The 22,372-nt window shown below is 33.3% G+C and overlaps 1 protein-coding gene across 1 annotated transcript in view; it reads left to right on the forward strand.

Annotated features, from left to right (window-relative positions):
- Positions 1 to 22,372, forward strand: part of LOC140160713 (cytosolic carboxypeptidase 6-like) — a 230,224-nt gene that overhangs the window by 182,750 nt on the left and 25,102 nt on the right. The window contains exons 9-10 of the mRNA XM_072184008.1: positions 14,935 to 15,046; positions 17,291 to 17,443. Of these exons, the coding sequence (XP_072040109.1) occupies positions 14,935 to 15,046; positions 17,291 to 17,443 (265 nt within the window). The remainder of the gene's footprint in view (positions 1 to 14,934; positions 15,047 to 17,290; positions 17,444 to 22,372) is intronic.

The raw sequence follows: 22,372 nt of genomic DNA on the forward strand, positions 1-22,372 counted from the left end.
ATGTTATCAGAGAGACTAGATTTGCAAGAGTAGTGGGTATGCATGAAAAGTGTTTAATATTTTCATGCCAAATTGTTGGTTTTCTCCAGGCCACTGGTTGATCACAGAGGATGATTTAAGGAAGCCCCATCATGCACTGCAAAAGTGTTATCACTAGAGTTTCAACTGCCACTTTACTTTTCAAATCCCATTGAATTCTGTGCAAAAGATGTTGTTCTAAAAGTGTGTGTGTGTCATTATTACTTGGTCGATTTCAGAATAAAGTGATGTATGCATAAAGGATAATTCACACCTTCTGTAGATAACATAAAATGTAAAATCGGCCAGCATTTTGAATGTGTTTTTATTGTAAATATATCTGTCCAAATTCAAATTTAATCCTGGGATTTAACCATGCATGTGCAGCACGTCTATGCAGTGGGCGAGCAGTTGTGTCATGTTCACTCACACAGCTATGTTAACCGCAAGTCAACCTAGTGGAATGTTAGGTAGTGCTTAAATCATCCTCTGGGTTCATCACATGATAGGTGGCATGAAATATTGATGCAAAGCTTGGGAAATAACCAAAAATAGGAGATCTCGTTTTTACTGTTGATATTCAATGTATCGGCTGTTCTATATGCCTTCCCTAATGCCCACTCAACCAGCCTTTCTTCCTTGTTGATCATGCTAAATTTGTCGCTGGGCAGGAAAAACCTCCTATGTGTCATTGGCCCCTGAACATGTTTAAAGCAAAACCTCCTATGTAACCTGTTGGCAGTTTTGTTTTAAACATGTTCAGGGGCCAAAAGCACATAGGAGGTTTTTTCCTGCTCATTGACATAATGTCCCTTTGTTTTTAGGTATTATGATATATCTATCACTTTTATAACCTGATGCTATCTGGAGGATGCAAATGGTACAGACTTATTCCCAGTATGCAGATTTATTTATTTCATTGTCTACTGGATGACTTCTTTACACCATGTACTATAGCTGTCAAAGTGATAAATTGTTATTATAAATTTATAACAACTTATGCTTAGCCCCCCCCCTCAAATGTTTGATTGGCGTTACATAAAAAAAAAAATAGGGTAGGTAGGGATTTTTTTTCTTTTAAAGCTGTAAATTGCATTTGATAATGCCTTACAATTTTTTTCCTTCTTTTTTTTGAAAATTTAGTTTAATTATTTTTTTTTTTTTTTTAAAAAAAACCCGTCATGGTCAGGCCTACTTTTAGGGTCGGTCGGGTTACACCAATCAAAGAATTTTTATTTTTAGGCCTTATCAACAGCAACATATTATGCTATTCCAGTTCAAATTCACACACCCCATATGGAAGACATTACCTTAATCTCCCACACGGGGAGTATGAATTTCAAGTGGGGTTTCCTGAATGTGTGACTCTATTTGAAATTCTCCCTCCCTGTGTTGGATATTAAGGTCATGTCTGCCATAGGTGGTGTATGGATTTCAACTGGAATAGAGTACCGAATGTGATGACGTCACAAAAAACTTCCAAACAGTTATGAACCAGGCCAATTTACACTGATTTCAATGGGACTAATTAGGTATTCATGCGGCCATATCTCGGGCCCTCATGATCCGATTCCGACCAAATTTGGACTATGGATGTTTTTCATCATGTTCTACTGAAATATGGTCAAGAAAATGCAGAAATGCAAAAAAGAAAATTTTATGATGTCACACTTCGGTACTCTATAGCCCATTGGCAAGCAAAGGAATACAACTTTCAGGAACTATTGCAAAAGAATGTATAACAAAGAGAAACAAACTTTAAGATAGATCATTTTGTTTTGAGAGTGGTTTATATAATACACCTGTTCAAGGATGTGCCAATCATGTATACAATCATTTCTGTATAAAATCTGATTATAAGGTATGTATATATAGTGAGGAGAGATGATGAGCAAAGAATGGGAGAGGAAAGAAAAACAATGAAAGAGAATCAAAGATAGAGAGGAGTGTAGAGAGAGAGAGGGGAGAGGAGGAATATAGAGAGAGGGGGAAAGATGTAGTGATAAAACATGCGAGACAATGAGAGAGATGGTTTTTTTCTGACCTTGAGCAAATAGCTTTAGGCACCCACTTACTTTGAACCCTGCAGGAAAAATCTGTTCCTTTTTTTGTTGTAGCAGTAATAAGATTTTGAATGTGATAACTGTAGTACCCACATGCATGTCAGGTTTTTTTGAAAACGTTGATAACCCTTTTCATAGCCTCTGTATATCAACACTGGTGGAGTATCCGTGAACCAAGAAATTGGCGGGCGAATGCAAACACCTTATATTGCGCTCTTCACAACAAAGTCATCATTAATGCACAGACAGTGCCTGTTTGGAACAACTTGAGAAGCATTACAATCAGGAACTTTTTTTTCTTCTTTAACTTTTTTTTTCTTCTTCTTCTTTTGGTGAATAACGATATCAGAGTAAAAAACATTGGCCCCTTAATGTTGTTACATGAGGAGTGTGCATGAATACCGTCAAATGTTTGGATCGCATTTCTCAAGATTGTCAATAAGTAGCAAATGAATTGTTTGGAATGCGATGCATACCTTTCATGCGGAGGTACGGAATAGGGATGCGGATGATGAGGAGTTCGATCGCACCGCTGCATTGTACCGTGTGTCATCAACTTCTGATTTTGATGAGGAAACATTTACAAGAGCTGCATAATAACATCCTACTATTACGAAGTCGAGTTTATGTATAATATAGTCTTGTAGCATCTTATTTCATTAAGTTTAGGAAGAAACATTATCAAGCCGTGCTTAAGAACCCTTAGACTGCAAGCCATCTTTTCAAATTTATTCATGTCTTGTATCAGTTTTGCACTGATCTTTTTTTTTCTTATTCTGTTCCATAAGTGCACTTTACAAATGCCATGTTGTAATAGTAGGAGTAGTAGTACTAGCAGTAGTAATATCAGAAGTACCAGTAGTAGGTTTTGTAGAAACAAAATTATACTTGTCATCTAAAATAGAGATGTAATTTATACTTGCATGTTCAGTGTCAGCTGTGCTATCTTTAGAAGATAGCAAAAATATTAACTTCAGTAGAATGCAAAACCATTATTTTCTACAATTAATAGAGAAGTAATTTCTATTAGTCTTGCCATGTATGAAGTGTGCTATCTTCAGTAGATAGCAGAAACATTACATGGCTTCAAAACGGGTGATTCAGTAGATAGCTATTATAGTATATATTGCCATCAGTGCAGAAAAGGTACTTATCATTACCCTTTTTTATTTGTGCTATCTGTAGTAGATAGCAAACACATATACTAATTTCTGAAAGAATAGACATCAAATGCTTGCCCTGAAACAGTGGTGGTATCTGCAGTAGATAGAAAAAAAAACCTTCATGTAAATAGAGAAGTAGTTAATTCTTGCTGCAAATCTGCTGTTCTATCTTCAGTAGATAGCAAAATAATAACTGCTCTGTAAATAGAAGTAGTCCATACTTGCTCTGAATCGGACATGTTATCTTCAGTGGAGAGTAAAAAACATAATTACTCAGTAAGTAGAGAATTAGTTTATGCCCTGAATCAAATATGCTATCTTCAGTAGATAGCAAATCATCAACGGTACAGTAAATAGAGAAATAGTTTATACTTGCCTTGAATTAGCTGTGCTATCTTCAGTAGATAAGAAGGAAAGTCGTTAATAATTGCCTGGCATCAACAGATAGCAAAAATTGGATAGCATTTTTGCTATGTTTAGTAGATAGCAAAAACAGAAACTGCCTTGTAACTAGAGAAGATGGAGAAGTAGTTGTACTTGCTATGTTTCAGATGTGCTCTATGGTAGATAGGAAATCATTTACTGCCCTGTAACTGAAAAGGCATTAAAGACCCTGTAAAATTAATAAAGAATTAGTTCATACTAACTGCCCTGAATCAGCAGTGCTGTCTTCAGTAGATAGCAAATTATCAACTACCCTTTAAATAGAGACATAGTTTATCTTCAGTAGATAGCAAATCATTAACTACCATGTAAATAAAAAAAGTAATTTATTTTTTGCACTGAATCAAGTGTGCTATCTTCAGAAGATAGCAAATCATTTATATAAATAGAGAAGTAGTTTATATTGTACTGAATCAGATGTGCTATCTTCAGTAGATAGCAAATCATTAATATAAATAGAGAAGTAGTTTATATTGTACTGAATCAGGTGTGCTATCTTCAGTAGATAGCAAATCATTAATATAAATAGAGAAGTTGTTTATATTGTACTGAATCAGTTGTGCTATCTTCAGTAGATAGCAGATCATTAATATGAATAGAAGTAGTTTATATTGTACTGAATCAGGTGTGCTATCTTCAGTAGATAGCAAATCATTAATATAAATAGAGAAGTAGTTTATATTGTACTGAATCAGGTGTGCTATCTTCAGTAGATAGCAAATCATTAATATAAATAGAGAAGTTGTTTATATTGTACTGAATCAGTTGTGCTATCTTCAGTAGATAGTAAATCATTAATATGAATAAAGAAGTAGTTTATATTGTACACAATCAGATGTGCTATCTTCAGTAGATAGCAAATCATTAATATGAATAATAAAGTAGTTTATATTGTACACAATCAGATGTGCTATCTTCAGTAGATAGCAAATCATTTATATAAATAAGAAGTAGTTTATATTGTACTGAATCAGTTGTGCTATCTTCAGTAGATAGCAAATCATTAATATGAATAAAGAAGTAGTTTATATTGTACACAATCAGGTGTGCTATCTTCAGTAGATAGCAAATCATTTATATAAATAGAGAAGTTGTTTATATTGTACTGAATCAGTTGTGCTATCTTCAGTAGATAGTAAATCATTAATATGAATAAAGAAGTAGTTTATATTGTACACAATCAGATGTGCTATCTTCAGTAGATAGCAAATCATTAATATGAATAATAAAGTAGTTTATATTGTACACAATCAGATGTGCTATCTTCAGTAGATAGCAAATCATTTATATAAATAAGAAGTAGTTTATATTGTACTGAATCAGTTGTGCTATCTTCAGTAGATAGCAAATCATTAATATGAATAAAGAAGTAGTTTATATTGTACACAATCAGATGTGCTATCTTCAGTAGATAGCAAATCATTTATATAAATAAGAGAAGTTGTTTATATTGTACAGAATCAGTTGTGCTATCTTCAGTAGATAGCAAATCATTAATATGAATAAAGAAGTAGTTTATATTGTACACAATCAGATGTGCTATCTTCAGTAGATAGCAAATCATTTATATAAATAAGAGAAGTTGTTTATATTGTACAGAATCAGGTGTGCTATCTTCAGTAGATAGCAAATCATTTATATAAATAAGAGAAGTTGTTTATATTGTACAGAATCAGGTGTGCTATCTTCAGTAGATAGTAAATCATTAATATGAATAAAGAAGTAGTTTATATTGTACTGAATCAGGTGTGCTATCTTCAATAGATAGCAAATCATTTATATAAATAAGAGAAGTTGTTTATATTGTACAGAATCAGGTGTGCTATCTTCAGTAGATAGCAAATCATTTATATAAATAAGAGAAGTTGTTTATATTGTACAGAATCAGGTGTGCTATCTTCAGTAGATAGTAAATCATTAATATGAATAAAGAAGTAGTTTATATTGTACAGAATCAGGTGTGCTATCTTCAGTAGATAGCAAATCATTTATATAAATAAGAGAAGTTGTTTATATTGTACAGAATCAGTTGTGCTATCTTCAGTAGATAGCAAATCATTAATATGAATAAAGAAGTAGTTTATATTGTACACAATCAGATGTGCTATCTTCAGTAGATAGCAAATCATTAATATAAATAGAGAAGTTGTTTATATTGTACAGAATCAGGTGTGCTATCTTCAGTAGATAGCAAATCATTTATATAAATAGAGAAGTTGTTTATATTGTACAGAATCAGGTGTGCTATCTTCAGTAGATAGCAAATCATTTATATAAATAGAGAAGTAGTTTATATTGCACAGAATCAGGTGTGCTATCTTCAGTAGATAGCAAATCATTTATATAAATAGAGAAGTTGTTTATATTGTACTGAATCAGGTGTGCTATCTTCAGTAGATAGCAAATCATTAATATGAATAGAGAAGTAGTTTATATTGTACAGAATCAGGTGTGCTATCTTCAGTAGATAGTAAATCATTAATATGAATAAAGAAGTAGTTTATATTGTACTGAATCAGGTGTGCTATCTTCAGTAGATAGCAAATCATTAATATAAATAGAGAAGTTGTTTATATTGTACAGAATCAGGTGTGCTATCTTCAGTAGATAGCAAATCATTTATATAAATAGAGAAGTTGTTTATATTGTACAGAATCAGGTGTGCTATCTTCAGTAGATAGCAAATCATTTATATAAATAGAGAAGTAGTTTATATTGCACAGAATCAGGTGTGCTATCTTCAGTAGATAGCAAATCATTAATATGAATAGAGAAGTTGTTTATATTGTACAGAATCAGGTGTGCTATCTTCAGTAGATAGCAAATCATTAATATGAATAAAGAAGTAGTTTATATTGTACTGAATCAGGTGTGCTATCTTCAGTAGATAGCAAATCATTAATATAAATAGAGAAGTTGTTTATATTGTACAGAATCAGGTGTGCTATCTTCAGTAGATAGCAAATCATTTATATAAATAGAGAAGTTGTTTATATTGTACAGAATCAGGTGTGCTATCTTCAGTAGATAGCAAATCATTTATATAAATAGAGAAGTTGTTTATATTGTACAGAATCAGGTGTGCTATCTTCAGTAGATAGCAAATCATTTATATAAATAGAGAAGTAGTTTATATTGCACAGAATCAGGTGTGCTATCTTCAGTAGATAGCAAATCATTAATATGAATAGAGAAGTTGTTTATATTGTACAGAATCAGATGTGCTATCTTCAGTAGATAGCAAATCATTTATATAAATAGAGAAGTTGTTTATATTGTACAGAATCAGGTGTGCTATCTTCAGTAGATAGCAAATCATTTATATAAATAGAGAAGTAGTTTATATTGCACAGAATCAGGTGTGCTATCTTCAGTAGATAGCAAATCATTAATATAAATAGAGAAGTAGTTTATATTGTACAGAATCAGGTGTGCTATCTTCAGTAGATAGCAAATCATTAATATAAATAGAGAAGTAGTTTATATTGTACTGAATCAGGTATGCTATCTTCAGTAGATAGCAAATCATTAATATAAATAGAGAAGTAGTTTATATTGTACTGAATCAGATGTGCTATCTTCAGTAGATAGCAAATCATTTATATAAATAGAGAAGTTGTTTATATTGTACAGAATCAGGTGTGCTATCTTCAGTAGATAGCAAATCATTTATATAAATAGAGAAGTAGTTTATATTGCACAGAATCAGGTGTGCTATCTTCAGTAGATAGCAAATCATTAATATAAATAGAGAAGTAGTTTATATTGTACTGAATCAGATGTACTATCTTCAGTAGATAGCAAATCATTAATATAAATAGAGAAGTTGTTTATATTGTACAGAATCAGGTGTGCTATCTTCAGTAGATAGCAAATTATTAATATAAATAGAGAAGTAGTTTATATTGTACTGAATCAGGTGTGCTGTCTTCAGTAGATAGCAAATCATTAATATGAATAGAAGTAGTTTATATTGTACTGAATCAGGTGTGCTATCTTCAGTAGATAGCAAATCATTTATATAAATAAGAAGTAGTTTATATTGTACTGAATCAAGTGTGCTATCTTCAGTAGATAGTAAATCATTAATATGAATAGAGAAGTAGTTTATATTGTACTGAATCAGGTGTGCTATCTTCAGTAGATAGCAAATCATTAATATGAATAGAGAAGTAGTTTATATTGTACTGAATCGGGTGTGCTGTCTTCAGTAGATAGGAAATCATTAATATGAATAGAGAAGTAGTTTATATTGTACAGAATCAGGTGTGCTATCTTCAGTAGATAGCAAATCATTAATATGAATAGAAGTAGTTTATATTGTACTGAATCAGTTGTGCTATCTTCAGTAGATAGCAAATCATTAATATAAATAGAGAAGTAGTTTATATTGTACAGAATCAGTTGTGCTATCTTCAGTAGATAGCAAATCATTAATATAAATAGAGAAGTAGTTTATATTGCACTGAATCAAGTGTGCTATCTTCAGTAGATAGCAAATCATTAATATGAATAGAGAAGTAGTTTATATTGTACTGAATCAGGTATGCTATCTTCAGTAGATAGCAAATCATTAATATAAATAGAGAAGTAGTTTATATTGTACTGAATCAGATGTGCTATCTTCAGTAGATAGCAAATCATTAATATAAATAGAGAAGTAGTTTATATTGTACTGAATCAGTTGTGCTATCTTCAGTAGATAGCAAATCATTAATATGAATAGAGAAGTAGTTTATATTGTACTGAATCAGGTGTGCTATCTTCAGTAGATAGCAAATCATTAATATGAATAAAGAAGTAATTTATATTGTACTGAATCAGTTGTGCTATCTTCAGTAGATAGCAAATCATTAATATGAATAGAGAAGTAGTTTATATTGTACTGAATCAGGTGTGCTATCTTCAGTAGATAGCAAATCATTAATATGAATAAAGAAGTAATTTATATTGTACTGAATCAGGTGTGCTATCTTCAGTAGATAGCAAATCATTAATATGAATAGAGAAGTAGTTTATATTGTACTGAATCAGGTGTGCTATCTTCAGTAGATAGCAAATCATTTATATAAATAGAGAAGTTGTTTATATTGTACAGAATCAGGTGTGCTATCTTCAGTAGATAGCAAATCATTTATATAAATAGAGAAGTTGTTTATATTGTACAGAATCAGGTGTGCTATCTTCAGTAGATAGCAAATCATTTATATAAATAGAGAAGTAGTTTATATTGCACAGAATCAGTTGTGCTATCTTTACATCATCTACGTATACATACATACATACAACTGTTTTCTTTGGAAGATATCACAACTGAGATTGCCATATATGAACAAGTCAATTTAACTTTGGCCCTATAACCAATTTGTGGTCTGCAATCAGGATGCTCACCTTCATTTTATGAAAGACATCCTTGTATATTACCACTAGATTTATATTTGTAAAAATTTATGGGGATTAGTAGGGTCTTTACATAATTAGCAATAATTCATCAGCAACGTTTCAAATATTGATGGGATGAAGAAAGTGTTAATTTATTAAAGCAATTAATCAATTTGTATAGATGCTTTTTACATAGAAAGTAAAACAACAGAACAAAAGCATAACCAAGGTGTTTCTTATTATATCATCAAGGTTGACATGCAATCAACTAAACCACGTCAATAAAACAACTTCCACATAAAACACATGCAATTTCACAGCCTGTACCTAGCTCATTGATTACATGCTGCTAATTTGTCGTGCTATGTACAAAAAGTGCTCTTCCATGCATTTCTTTCCCATTCTCCCCGGAGGCAAGTTTTGTGAACCGGAAAACCCCTAACAGGTTGGTAGGTACTGGAGGACTGCAATAACGGCAAGGGACATGAATGAAATGCGCGTAGTACTAATGATGATGATGATGTTATTAACCTCCAGGTTGCCAGGTATATGAAGAGTGGGGGTGGGGTGTGTGTACATTGGGTGTGGGGGTGTCGGGGTTGGTGTACTTGCTGTATTAACAGGTGTATCTATATATCTTGTAAATATGTATGGTATGTTGTTGAACTTGTGGGGGTGTGAGAGTTTGTGTGTATGAGCATTTGTATCTGCATTCAAACTGTGGAGGTGTGCATATCATACACATACCATACATTACCAAGTCCACGGTTGCGATGACTCTGCAGTTGGAGATGGTATTCAAAAACAATGTCTTTGAGCCATAGATGGGAGTATACCACCTCTTGTTTTATGATATGAGGACCTCCACAGAATTCGATTTTGTACGGATTCGTGTGTAAAAACTCCATGGTTAGAATGTTTAGAATGTCAGTATATGGAACTTCAAAGTTGAAAATTCCTACACACTTCACAGTTGGGAGGTAATTACAAGAGGGGATGTGTAGATGTGTTTATCGATTGGAGTACATTGAAACAAATAACATAGAGAGATTTAAAATATTTTAACAAGTGACTTGACTCACTGCAAACTGTTCAATAACATAATCAACCACCAGTAGTTACCAGGTGTGTCACATTTTTTTCTGTCTGTGTGAGTACACCTGTATCTGTGTGCTTCAGTCATTTTGAATCTAACAAACGTTTTTTTAAGTGCTTAATTTTGTCCGTATCATAAAAAGTACATTCAGTCAGAAATACCCTTTTCCTAACAACTGATCACCCATTATTAGCTAGCACCTGTAACCCATTGAAAGTATCATGTAATAAATGGATTACCACCAGCGTAGCTATATCTCCTCCCTCCCTTCCTTTTTACTCCATCATAGACATCAACAGGTCTCAACATCCCTTTCAATCTATCATTAATCACCTCAATGTGGCAACACTGCGCAAGTGTGGTTTGTGTATGCACCGAGGAATGATTACACTGAAGCTAATGTGATTGTGTGATGTAGCCAAAGGGCGATTGCAGCGCAACACACCTGATGATTATTTGGGAAATTATAGAGGGCGCTAGTATGGTTTGATGACTGGTGTGGCACCTGTTAAAGTTGAGAAAGTATATTGTGGATACTCAAGTTGCTAGTAAAGAATAAAAAGGATGTTAAAAGAAAAAACAAGTAAATATTCAGTATGGCATATCACAGTACAAAAAAATGTTAATATTATTCCACATAAAGTAGGGTTTTTATACTATAAAAGTCAGGAATATGCACCTTGTTTTGTGAAATACATCTGTATGAATATGATAATAGGATTCTTGATACCTTATCATTTTTAGGATATCAATTTTTGTGTTTGTTAGGGTGTGTTGTATGCATGTGTTTTAAACATGTGGATGCGTTGTAATGAAGTTGTACTGTTAGCTAGATATTTATCCACTTTACCCAATAATTTTAAATGTGTTCATTGAAATCATTTATTAAATTAACTTCTTGTAGATTTAAATACTATTAGTATAACTACTGAGTGTTCAAAATATTAAATGATATGAGATCTTCATAAATGAGAAAGACTGTGAATATTTGAATGTTGATTTAGAATTTGAATGATTGTTTTCAAAGTAGTCAATTCTTATGGACTTTACACCAGTAGGTATGATGATTATAATCATATTTTTAGGATAAAGATCCATGTTCACTCTCTCTTAGAATTTTGGTGTGCTAAATGAATATTTTTCTCAAAACATGTGCAATTTTGAACTTGTAACTGTTTATTTGCTAATGATTTGCTATCTACTAGAAGATAGTACAATATAAACTACTTCTGATTTGCTATCTACAATATAAATTCTACTATAAACTACTTCTCTATTTATATAAATGATTTGCTATCTAGATAGCACATCTGATTCAGTACAATATAAACTACTTCTCTATTTATATTAATGATTTGCTATCTACTGAAGATAGCACACCTGATTCAGTACAATATAAACTACTTATTTATATAATGATTTGCTATCTACTGATTTATTCTGTATATAAACAACTGATTTGCTATCTACTGAAGATAGCACATCTGATTCAGTACAATATAAACTACTTCTCATATTAATGATTTGCTATTAATTCAGATTTGCTATCTACTGAAGATAGCACACCTGATTCAGTACAATATAAACTACTTCTCTATTTATATTAATGATTTGCTATCTACTGAAGATAGCACATCTGATTCAGTACAGTATAAAGATAGCACATTCATAAATAAACTACTTCTCTATTTATATTAATGATTTGCTCTCTACTGAAGATAGCACATCTGATTCAGTACAATATAAACTACTTCTATTTATATTAATGATTTGCATCTACTGAAGATAGCACATATTCAGTACAATATAAACTACTTCTCTATTCATATTAATGAGTTGCTATCTATTGAAGATAGCACACCTGATTCAGTACAGTATAAACTACTTCTCTATTTATATTAATGATTTGCTATCTACTGAAGATAGCACATCTGATTCAGTACAGTATAAACTACTTCTCTATTTATATTAATGATTTGCTATCTACTGAAGATAGCACAACTGATTCAGTACAATATAAACTACTTCTCTATTTATATTAATGATTTGCTATCTACTGAAGATAGCACATCTGAATTAAACAGTACAATATAAACTATTCAGTTAAACTACTTCATTTATATTAATGATTTGCTATCTACTGAAGATAGCACACTGATTCAGTACAATATAAACTACTTCTCTATTTATATTAATGATTTGCTATCTACTGAAGATAGCACATCTGATTCAGTACAATATAAACTACTTCTCTATTTATATAAATGATTTGCTATCTACTGAAGATAGCACACCTGATTCAGTACAATATAAACTACTTCTCTATTTATATTAATGATTTGCTATCTACTGAAGATAGCACATCTGATTCAGTACAATATAAACTACTTCTATATTCATATTAATGATTTGCTATCTACTGAAGATAGCACATCTGATTCAGTACAGTATAAACTACTTCTCTATTTATATTAATGATTTGCTATCTACTGAAGATAGCACAACTGATTCAGTACAATATAAACTACTTCTATTCATATTAATGATTTGCTATCTACTGAAGACAGCACACCCGATTCAGTACAATATAAACTACTTCTCTATTTATATTAATGATTTGCTATCTACTGAAGATAGCACATATGATTCAGTACAATATACTTCTTCTATTTATATTAATGATTTGCTATCTACTGAAGATAGCACACCTGATTCAGTACAATATAAACTACTTCTCTATTCATATTAATGATTTGCTATCTACTGAAGATAGCACATCTGATTCAGTACAGTATAAACTACTTCTCTATTTATATTAATGATTTGCTATCTACTTAAGATAGCTTCTGTAATATCATGTAAATATTGCTATCTACTGAAGATAGCTTCTCTATTTATATTAATGATTTGCTATCTACTGAAGATAGATGATTCAGCTATAAACTACTTCTATTTATATTAATGATTTGCTATCTACTGAAGATAGCACACCTGATTCAGTACAATATAAACTACTTCTCTATTCATATTAATGATTTGCTATCTACTGAAGATAGCACAACTGATTCAGTACAATATAAACTACTTCTATTTATATTAATGATTTCCTATCTACTGAAGATAGCACACCTGATTCAGTACAATATAAACTACTTCTCTATTCATATTAATGATTTGCTATCTACTGAAGATAGCATCAGTACAATATAAACTACTTCTATTTATATTAATGATTTGCTATCTACTGAAGATAGCACAACTGATTCAGTACAATATAAACTACTTCTATATTAATGATTTGCTATATACTGAAGAAAGCACATCGGATTCAGTACAATATAAACTACTTCTCTAGTTATATTAATGATTTGCTATCTACTGAAGATAGCACAACTGATTCAGTACAATATAAACTACTTCTATTTATATTAATGATTTCCTATCTACTGAAGACAGCACACCCGATTCAGTACAATATAAACTACTTCTATTTATATTAATGATTTGCTATCTACTGAAGACAGCACACCCGATTCAGTACAATATAAACTACTTCTCTATTCATATTAATGATTTGCTATCTACTGAAGATAGCAATATAAACTACTGATTCAGTACAATATTCAACTACTTCTTCTATTTATATTAATGATTTGCTATCTACTGAAGATAGCACAACTGATTCAGTACAATATAAACTACTTCTATTCATATTAATGATTTGCTATCTACTGAAGATAGCACATCTGATTCAGTACAGTATAAACTACTTCTCTATTCATATTAATGATTTGCTATCTACTGAAGATAGCACAGTACAATATAAACTGATTCATATTAATATAAACTACTTATAAACTATTATATTATTAATGATTTGCTATCTACTGAAGATAGCACAACTGATTCAGTACAATATAAACTACTTCTATTCATATTAATGATTTGCTATCTACTGAAGATAGCACAACTGATTCAGTACAATATAAACTACTTCTATTCATATTAATGATCTGCTATCTACTGAAGATAGCACAACTGATTCAGTACAATATAAACTACTTCTATTTATATTAATGATTTCCTATCTACTGAAGATAGCACAACTGATTCAGTACAATATAAACTACTTCTCTATTCATATTAATGATTTGCTATCTACTGAAGATAGCACAACTGATTCAGTACAATATAAACTACTTCTCTATTCTGATTTGCATCTACTGAGTATAAATTCAGTACAGTTAAACTACTTCTCTATTCATATTAATGATTTGCTATCTACTGAAGATAGCACAACTGATTCAGTACAATATAAACTACTTCTGTATTCATATTAATGATTTGCTATCTACTGAAGATAGCACAACTGATTCAGTACAGTATAAACTACTTCTCTATTCATAGTAATGATTTGATATCTACTGAAGATAACACATCTGATTCAGTACAGTATAAACTACTTCTCTATTCATATTAATGATTTGCTATCTACTGAAGATAGCACATCTGATTCAGTATATTAATGATTTGCTATCTACTGAAGATAGCACTCCTGATTCTGTGCAAATATAAACTACTCAATTGTGACATACAGCCTCAAAATAAACATTTGTAAAGACTGTAGCAACTTTGCCCGAATTCAGGACAATTGAGTCATTTTTAAAGTGATAGAATAGATATCCAGTAAAAAAAAGCTAGTACCTTTAACCAAAGGTGTTTGACCTTAACAACAAACATGTCCCTTCTTTATGTTTCTCATTTTCAGGTGTTCTCTGATGGGTTTTGATCTGAACCGCCACTGGCATGAGCCGTCCCCTTGGGCTCACCCGACACTCCATGCCACTAAGCAACTTCTTATGGATATGGATGAGAGCTCTGTAAGTCAACATGGAATGTTAACGTGACCTAATAGTGACTGTCACGTCAAGAGTTGTAAGGGCAAAAATGTGGCAACTTATTCTTAAGATGTTCAATTTCCAAGGTCATGGAAAAAACACCCAATTCCTAACGTTGGGTTTAAAATGAAGAGCTTTGTTTCAAAACCCTTACATCCACTTGCCCAATTTTGAGAACACATTAAAAATCATCAAAATAATCACTGATTATTACCCATATATCAGTGATTTTTTTGATGATTTTTTGATGTGTTCTCAAAAATGGGCAAGTGGATGTAAGGGGTTTTGAAACAAAGCTCTTCAAATACAGTTGATTTTCATTCTATCTGTGATTTATTTACTTCTTTCTTCCATCCTTCTATCTATCCTTCCTTCCATTCATCCTTCCTTCATTCATTTGTCGTTCGTTCGTTCGTTCATTCAGTCAGTCAGGTAGACAGTCAGTCAGGTAGGCAGACACACAAGCAGACACAAGTCAGTCAGGCAGACTGTCAGTCAGTCAGTGATGCAGACAGACAGTCAGTCAGTCAGTCAATCAATTTATTGATATCTGAGAAGTTCAGAAAGTAACAAGACAAGTAATCAGTTAAATGTAAGATGCTATCAATTTACATTTCTTATTTATTTTTGTCTACTTTCCTCAATTCAATTCTGCAACGTGGCAAAATCAAACAAGATGATCAGAAAAGATGGCCTTGCACTTTAAAGTTTTAAAATGCTTTAAAAATATCAAATTTATAATTACTAGTACCTTACCTGGACAAGTTGTGCTTGTATGGAAATGACAGATAAACTTGAAGTAGCCCAATAGTAGGTAATCTGGCAACACTAACAGTAAGTCAATATGTGGCATGCGTTGACCCACTAATGTCCATCAGAAATGTTTGAGAAGTCTCAATTTTGTACTTAGAAAAAGAAATGTAATGACTCTCATGATTCTGCCTCTCAACCCCATACATCTGCAAGAGCAACATGTCATGGACCTTTGTGGTTTTCATTTCTGATTTTGGAAAATGTAGATTTTACATACCCCTAGGCTTGGAAGAGCGCAGTTTTCCTACTTGAAGGTGATTTAAAATATTCAGGCCATTCACCCAGTTCATTCCTTTACTATTGTTTTAATTTTTATCAGGCCTGACCTTCAACTCAGCTTTAACACCTGACTGAATCAAGTAATACAAGGAAAAACAAGTGATCTAATAGTGCACTACATGGATTCCACAGGCCTCAGCACACTTTACAGAAAATCACTATAGTCAGATTGCTTTCCTTGAGGCAGTGAAGTAAAATCAAATTTTGTGATTTTCTCAAATACTGCTCATTTTTGTAGGAATCTGTTATGCTAGTTCTAGTTGTATACATGTTCAGAAAGGAAATGATAGAGAGAATCCAACTAGCATAACAGATTCCTGCAAAAATTAACAGTTTTTGAGAAAATCTCAAAATTTAATTTTACTTTACTGACTCGAGGAAGGCATACAGACTATATCATCATAATGTTTAGAGGTACAATAAAAGACAATATCTAAATAACTGCCTTGAAGAACGCATTCCACTATAATTACCGTTTTCGTGGTCAGATACCCACTTGTTAGTGCATCTGACCAGTACACCAATGGTCCAGGGTTTGACAGTCAAGGAGCCTTGCACTTTAACTTGACTGCAATCTGTTCATTTGATACCATAAATGCTGCATACTTTATCACACTTAATGGACTATTCCAGTTGAAATCCATACATCCCTGTATGAAAGACATGACCTTAATCTTCCACACAGGGGGTGTGAATTTCAAATGAGGTTTCCTGAATAGGTGACTCCATTTGAAATCTACACCCCCTGTGTGGGAGAATAAGGTCATGTCTTCCATAGGAGGTGCATGGATTTCAACTGGATTGGAAGAGCCCATTTGTTGGTTCTTTGAGGAGGATGAGAGAGTCAGTTTTGAAGCTGTTTGATTATATTTCAAAACTCTTTTGAAGACCCACAAATAATTTGGTTGAATCAAATCACATCATATCGACTGCTCAGTACCAGAAGTAGGGAAGTGCAATAGCTGCCCTGTGAACATTTGGCAATTTACGCACATTACATTGTTCTCATCTACACATGACAGCTATTCCACTTAGCCACTTCTGGCACTGAGCAATCGATATGTGTAGATAAGTTCAGTAAATCTGTCTTGTTTGATAACTCATTGTTTTGCAACTTTTTCCCTTCTTCTACAGCAAGTTGATATAGATTTCTACATAGATATCCACGCTCACTCTACACTCACCAATGGGTTTATGTATGGCAATGTTTATGATGATCCTGCACGCTATGAGAAGCAAGCTGTCTTCCCTAAATTGATGTGTGCTAATGCCGATGACTTCTCCATGGTAAGCATAACTCCATCCACTCATGCAAACACACAGGCTCACATCATGCACCCACATATGCCCAAACTTTTTGTGATCTCTTGCATTGGCATGCACAGGATGTTGGAAACCAGATGCTGTGGTCTCCCAATCGACCTACAAAATAAAAGAACTGTGTGCGGTGAATGCCTTTGGGCAAGCCCTAAAAATATGAATGGGGTTTTAGGAGAAGGTAAGTTGAATGGGCAGAGCTAACTCAGAATCTCCTGGATTTTAGATTTCCAAAACCTTAAAAGTTAGCTATTTTGGGTAAACATAGTCAACTTGTACTTTTCTTAGTATTTCTTAGATATTTTACTGACTTCAAATAGAACAGAAGATAAATTTTCTGTTGTGCCCAACTGATCATTTTCCTGGACTTTCTCCACAACTGACTGAATATTCAATTCCACGACTGAAAATTGTCCTGGAATGAGTCAAGTAGGAGCCATGGCCCCAGTCCCCCCTCCCCTTTGCACACGCAACTGTATCTTTTATGGAACTGTGGAAAACTTGGGTTTGGTGTGTATCCACGATTGTGACTAAAGAATCATACAAATGAGGTAATAAATGTCCCGCTTACAGATTTATTCAATTGTGCAGTATCTGTAGTTTGTAAAGAATTTAGTCTGAAATGTCTGATTTTTTTATATGACAAACAAGTAGAGAGCATTAAGATTCTAGTAGCATTACAGAAGTTCACACAGTCAAGTTGTTTGTAACTCTATCAAGGTGTACTCAGTAGGGTATTTATGATGTTCATTTTGTGCAACATCTTAACTCTGTATCAGTGTTACATCATATGATATAGCAACAGTGTGTTCTAAGTGCCAAAGCTGCAGTATGTCTTATAGCTTTATATATTCAGTTCTTTTATGTATGAGTGTTGGTTACCTGGAGCTTTAGGATGTGGGTTTAAACTCTGGCAGCACTGTCTTGCACACATGAGCAAAATAATTATCTCACTTTGGTGGTATAGCCTGGACTTTTTCAAAGGGGGTAAGAAAACTTTTAAATTGGTGAAAATTGTCACTAATAGATTAATCCAATTTCACACATTCCTACACCTTGATGGCAGCCATAGCTGGGACCCGCTGGGTCTATCCCACCTGAAATGTGAAATAATGTGGCCTTGGCGGGAATTTTAAACTGCATTCCACCACCCGTGTTACACATAGACAAAAGAATGATAAAAGTTTACAACACAATACAATATAACATGGCTTTTGAATGAATTCTGACCATCACTTGGCTTGTTGGATTCGTCTATAAGCTAAAGAGCACAAAAAGGCCTAAAAATGTTGAATGTCAGGGCAGGCAGCATCCCACATGGGTTCAAGGAGGTAAGACCCCTCCCCCTTGACTATGCCATTGTCTCAATTGCCTCTCTCCACCAAAGTGCATAATATAAATTGGTAGCCGCATATGCTATAGCTCTAGTTAGAGCCCTGTCAAACACACCACCAATCAAGTATCAATAGCCAGTAGTAATTTGCTGATATGGTCAAAGGGAACTGGGCCTGTTCTACATACTGGGAAGTTACATGGCATATTTTTTCCACAAGAAAGGGAAATATTTGATGCTAATTGTTGGCAATTCACTTGACTGGTTTTGACAACATCAGTAATGCTTTGGTGTTGCTTTTCTGAAAGGAACTGGTTAATTACATGAATTAACATGAATTAGATAGGAAAACACACCTTAAACAATTGTATTTGCTAAAATTCCATAGGAACATGTAAAATACAAAAACATACAAAGACATCAAGACGATATGCTGAGGATTAGCTCATTTCCAAAGTAGTCATTGGGAAATTAGAAACCACAAAAACATAGCCATGATACACTGCCGATAAGTTAAAGTCAACAGCTTCTTTTATTTAAAAAATGAGACTTCACTTTTTCTTTAAACCTGTAACTGTACTAAGCAAATTAGCTTAAGTGACATTGTGATTAAACACAACAGTAAAAGCTGGTTGGAACTTGTGAATGTATATTTAATATTCTATTCAAACTTTCAAAGAGCAAATACTTGGATAAGAAAGTATAAATGGTACAACCACCTCTTCCCCCATTTTACTCTTGCCTTTCAAAGGTTATTCAAAGCATCCTGTTTCAATAATTCTGGCATAGTCCCCAAAATTGATACCCACGGGCAGTGCAATTTATGTTTCCCTATGTTAGGAAATATCTCACACTTCTAAGCAAGGACATTTTTTGGAAAAATCATATCATAACTAAGTTAGTTTTGAATGATTTGAAAGTTGAATAGACAAGCAAGCAAGGCAGATAGATAAATGGTGCATTGCCACATTGTCCTCCATGCCAATTCATCCTCTTGTCAAAAAGGTTTTTTAAAGTGTTTTGTTGTTACATATTGACTGCTCAGTGCCAGAAGTAGGTAAGTGCAATAGCTGCCTTGTGAAATTTGGAAATTTACACACAGTATATTCTACTCATCTACACATGGCAGCTATTGCACTTGCCCACTTCTGGCAATGAGCAGTCGATATGGCCTTCTTGTATTCAACCGACAGTTTGGTACACTGCCAGGGATTGGGGATCTTGGTTGTTGGCTTGCTTTGTTCCTTCCTATGCTGGTGCAAGGGGTGACCCTTTATGGGACTTGCAAATGGTGAAAATAAATGGATAAAAATGGATAAATATAAAAAAATAGTTTAAAAAGTCTCCTTTAAAAGTCTTACCAATACCACTGGTCATTGCATGGCAGCCTTTTCTTTCACAATCCACCCTACTTGACGACCTAAGTTAAGGTAAAGTTAAAGTCTTACCTATACCATCCCCATTTCATGGCAGCCATTTCTTTCACAATCCACTGTACTTGACGACCTAAGTTAAGGTGAAGGTACAATCCAACAAAAAGTGATAACATAATATTGTGTGTAGATGGCAGAACAAGGGGGAGTCTGCCATCTCCAGATCCAATGACAGCAAAATATGTGGCACCGTTAAATACAATACAATGCAATAACATTGAGGGTATTTATCGTGATATTATGTAACATATGGAAAGAAATGAGCGCGAAAAGTGCCTTAGTCACAACTTAGGGAAATCTCTATCAAATGATGTAACAATATGTAAGGGAAAATAGCAGAGAAGACATATTACCCTTCCCAGAATTCTTTGCAACACAATGCATCACCTCATTACATCAAATGACACTCCTGTTATTAGTAACAGGTTTCCTTTGTTTTCACATTGAGAATATAGACTGGCTAAACATGGGTCGATAGTTAAATAAATAAACATATTTTGCAAGATATGGATGCGCTCTGTTCAAGATATGGATGCGCTCTGTTCATTTAGGTACTTTTTGTCATTATCAACACTTCTTGCATTAGATAGCAAATCAGTATTGAAAATTGAAATGGAAGAAATGCATCATGGGAAGTTTAAGGTATCTTTTCTGTGGAAGTAGTGCATAAAGTATCTTAGTCATGTTTGCATCCTTGGATCTGGTTATTCCAGTTGAAATCCATACACCCACTATGAAAGACATGACCTTACTATTCCACATAGGGAGTGTACATTTCAAATTTCAAATGGAGTTACCTAAATGGGTGAATCCATTTGAAATCTATACCCTGGTCACGTCTTCCATAGTGGGTGTATGGATTTTAACAGAAATTACCCAATATACATATAACTTCTATCTCATAAATAAACCTCTCTTTATTGGAGGAGATCTCCAGAACCACAGACACAGACACATGAAATAGAAATGAAAAGAGAAAGAAAAGTACTGGCAAAAACTGAATCAAGATTACATTTCAGAATACCCACAATTACTGTTTGTTTAGTGATGTTATAGATTTTTGGTTTAGGATGAGTTATTTGTTATTTTCATCATGAAATGAAGTGGTGTTGGTTTCTATGTTGCAAGAGAGTCACTGACTACGTACATGCTGGGTAAAATTATTAAAATAGCAAACCCTGGAAGAAAAGTCACTCTTTCTCTAAAACTATGCAGATACATTGCTTACAAAACACTTCAAACATTACCACCTTACAAGTTTACAAGTCACTGACCTAATATACACCATGGACCACAATGGTCTCATCCCAATGGCATAGTTCAATAACCTCAATCAAACAATCAATAGTGCAAAATTTAACCTCAAGTTGCAGAGTATGAGTTTTTGTACCCAAATTTTCAAAGGTCATCCAATGAATGTACAAATGTATTGGGGTTAAAGAAATGTGCCCTGATAGATGAGCATGTTGTGGATCCTAGTCCCATACCTCTTCATTCATATTTTTATTGCCAATAAATGTTACAATTAGGTCAACATCTTCATCTCATATTTTTTCCCGCCTTTTCATTTTTATGATGTTCCATTTTCTCAACAAGTCGTTTTACAGAAAGAAAGAAACAAATTCAGGTCATAGGCAAGGCGATACAATGAAAACTAAGTCTGCGAGGCAGAGATGTGCGATAGAGTGACAGTACAGTGTACGCAAAGCTGGATGTGTCGTACGCGGCATGTGCTATGAGGGTGCCGCCAGGGAAATATGGGGTGTTGTGTAATGTTATGTTAACCTTAGCTATGCAATGGCTGTTATAACAGTACAAAATTTAAAGATTTTTAGTCAGTTATGGATGCTATTTGCTTAATTTTATAGTGGAATACAAGCCTGCCATACAATTTAGGGGTATTTTTATTTGCATATAATTATTAATAGAAGTGTTTAGACAGTCTGTGTTACCCCCTTCCCATTAAAGTTGAACCCTGCCAAATATCTAGTACACAAAAAGATACCTATTGTGGCCGCATGGACATGTACATCGTTGCCAATTCAAGGTACCTGACTGGTACACACAGAGTACCTACACAGTAGATGACGTGATCTTAATTGTCAAGAGAGTGTGAATTTCAAATGGAGTTAC

Source organism: Amphiura filiformis, chromosome 1 (genome assembly GCF_039555335.1).
Source record: "Amphiura filiformis chromosome 1, Afil_fr2py, whole genome shotgun sequence".
NCBI lineage: Eukaryota > Metazoa > Echinodermata > Ophiuroidea > Amphilepidida > Amphiuridae > Amphiura > Amphiura filiformis.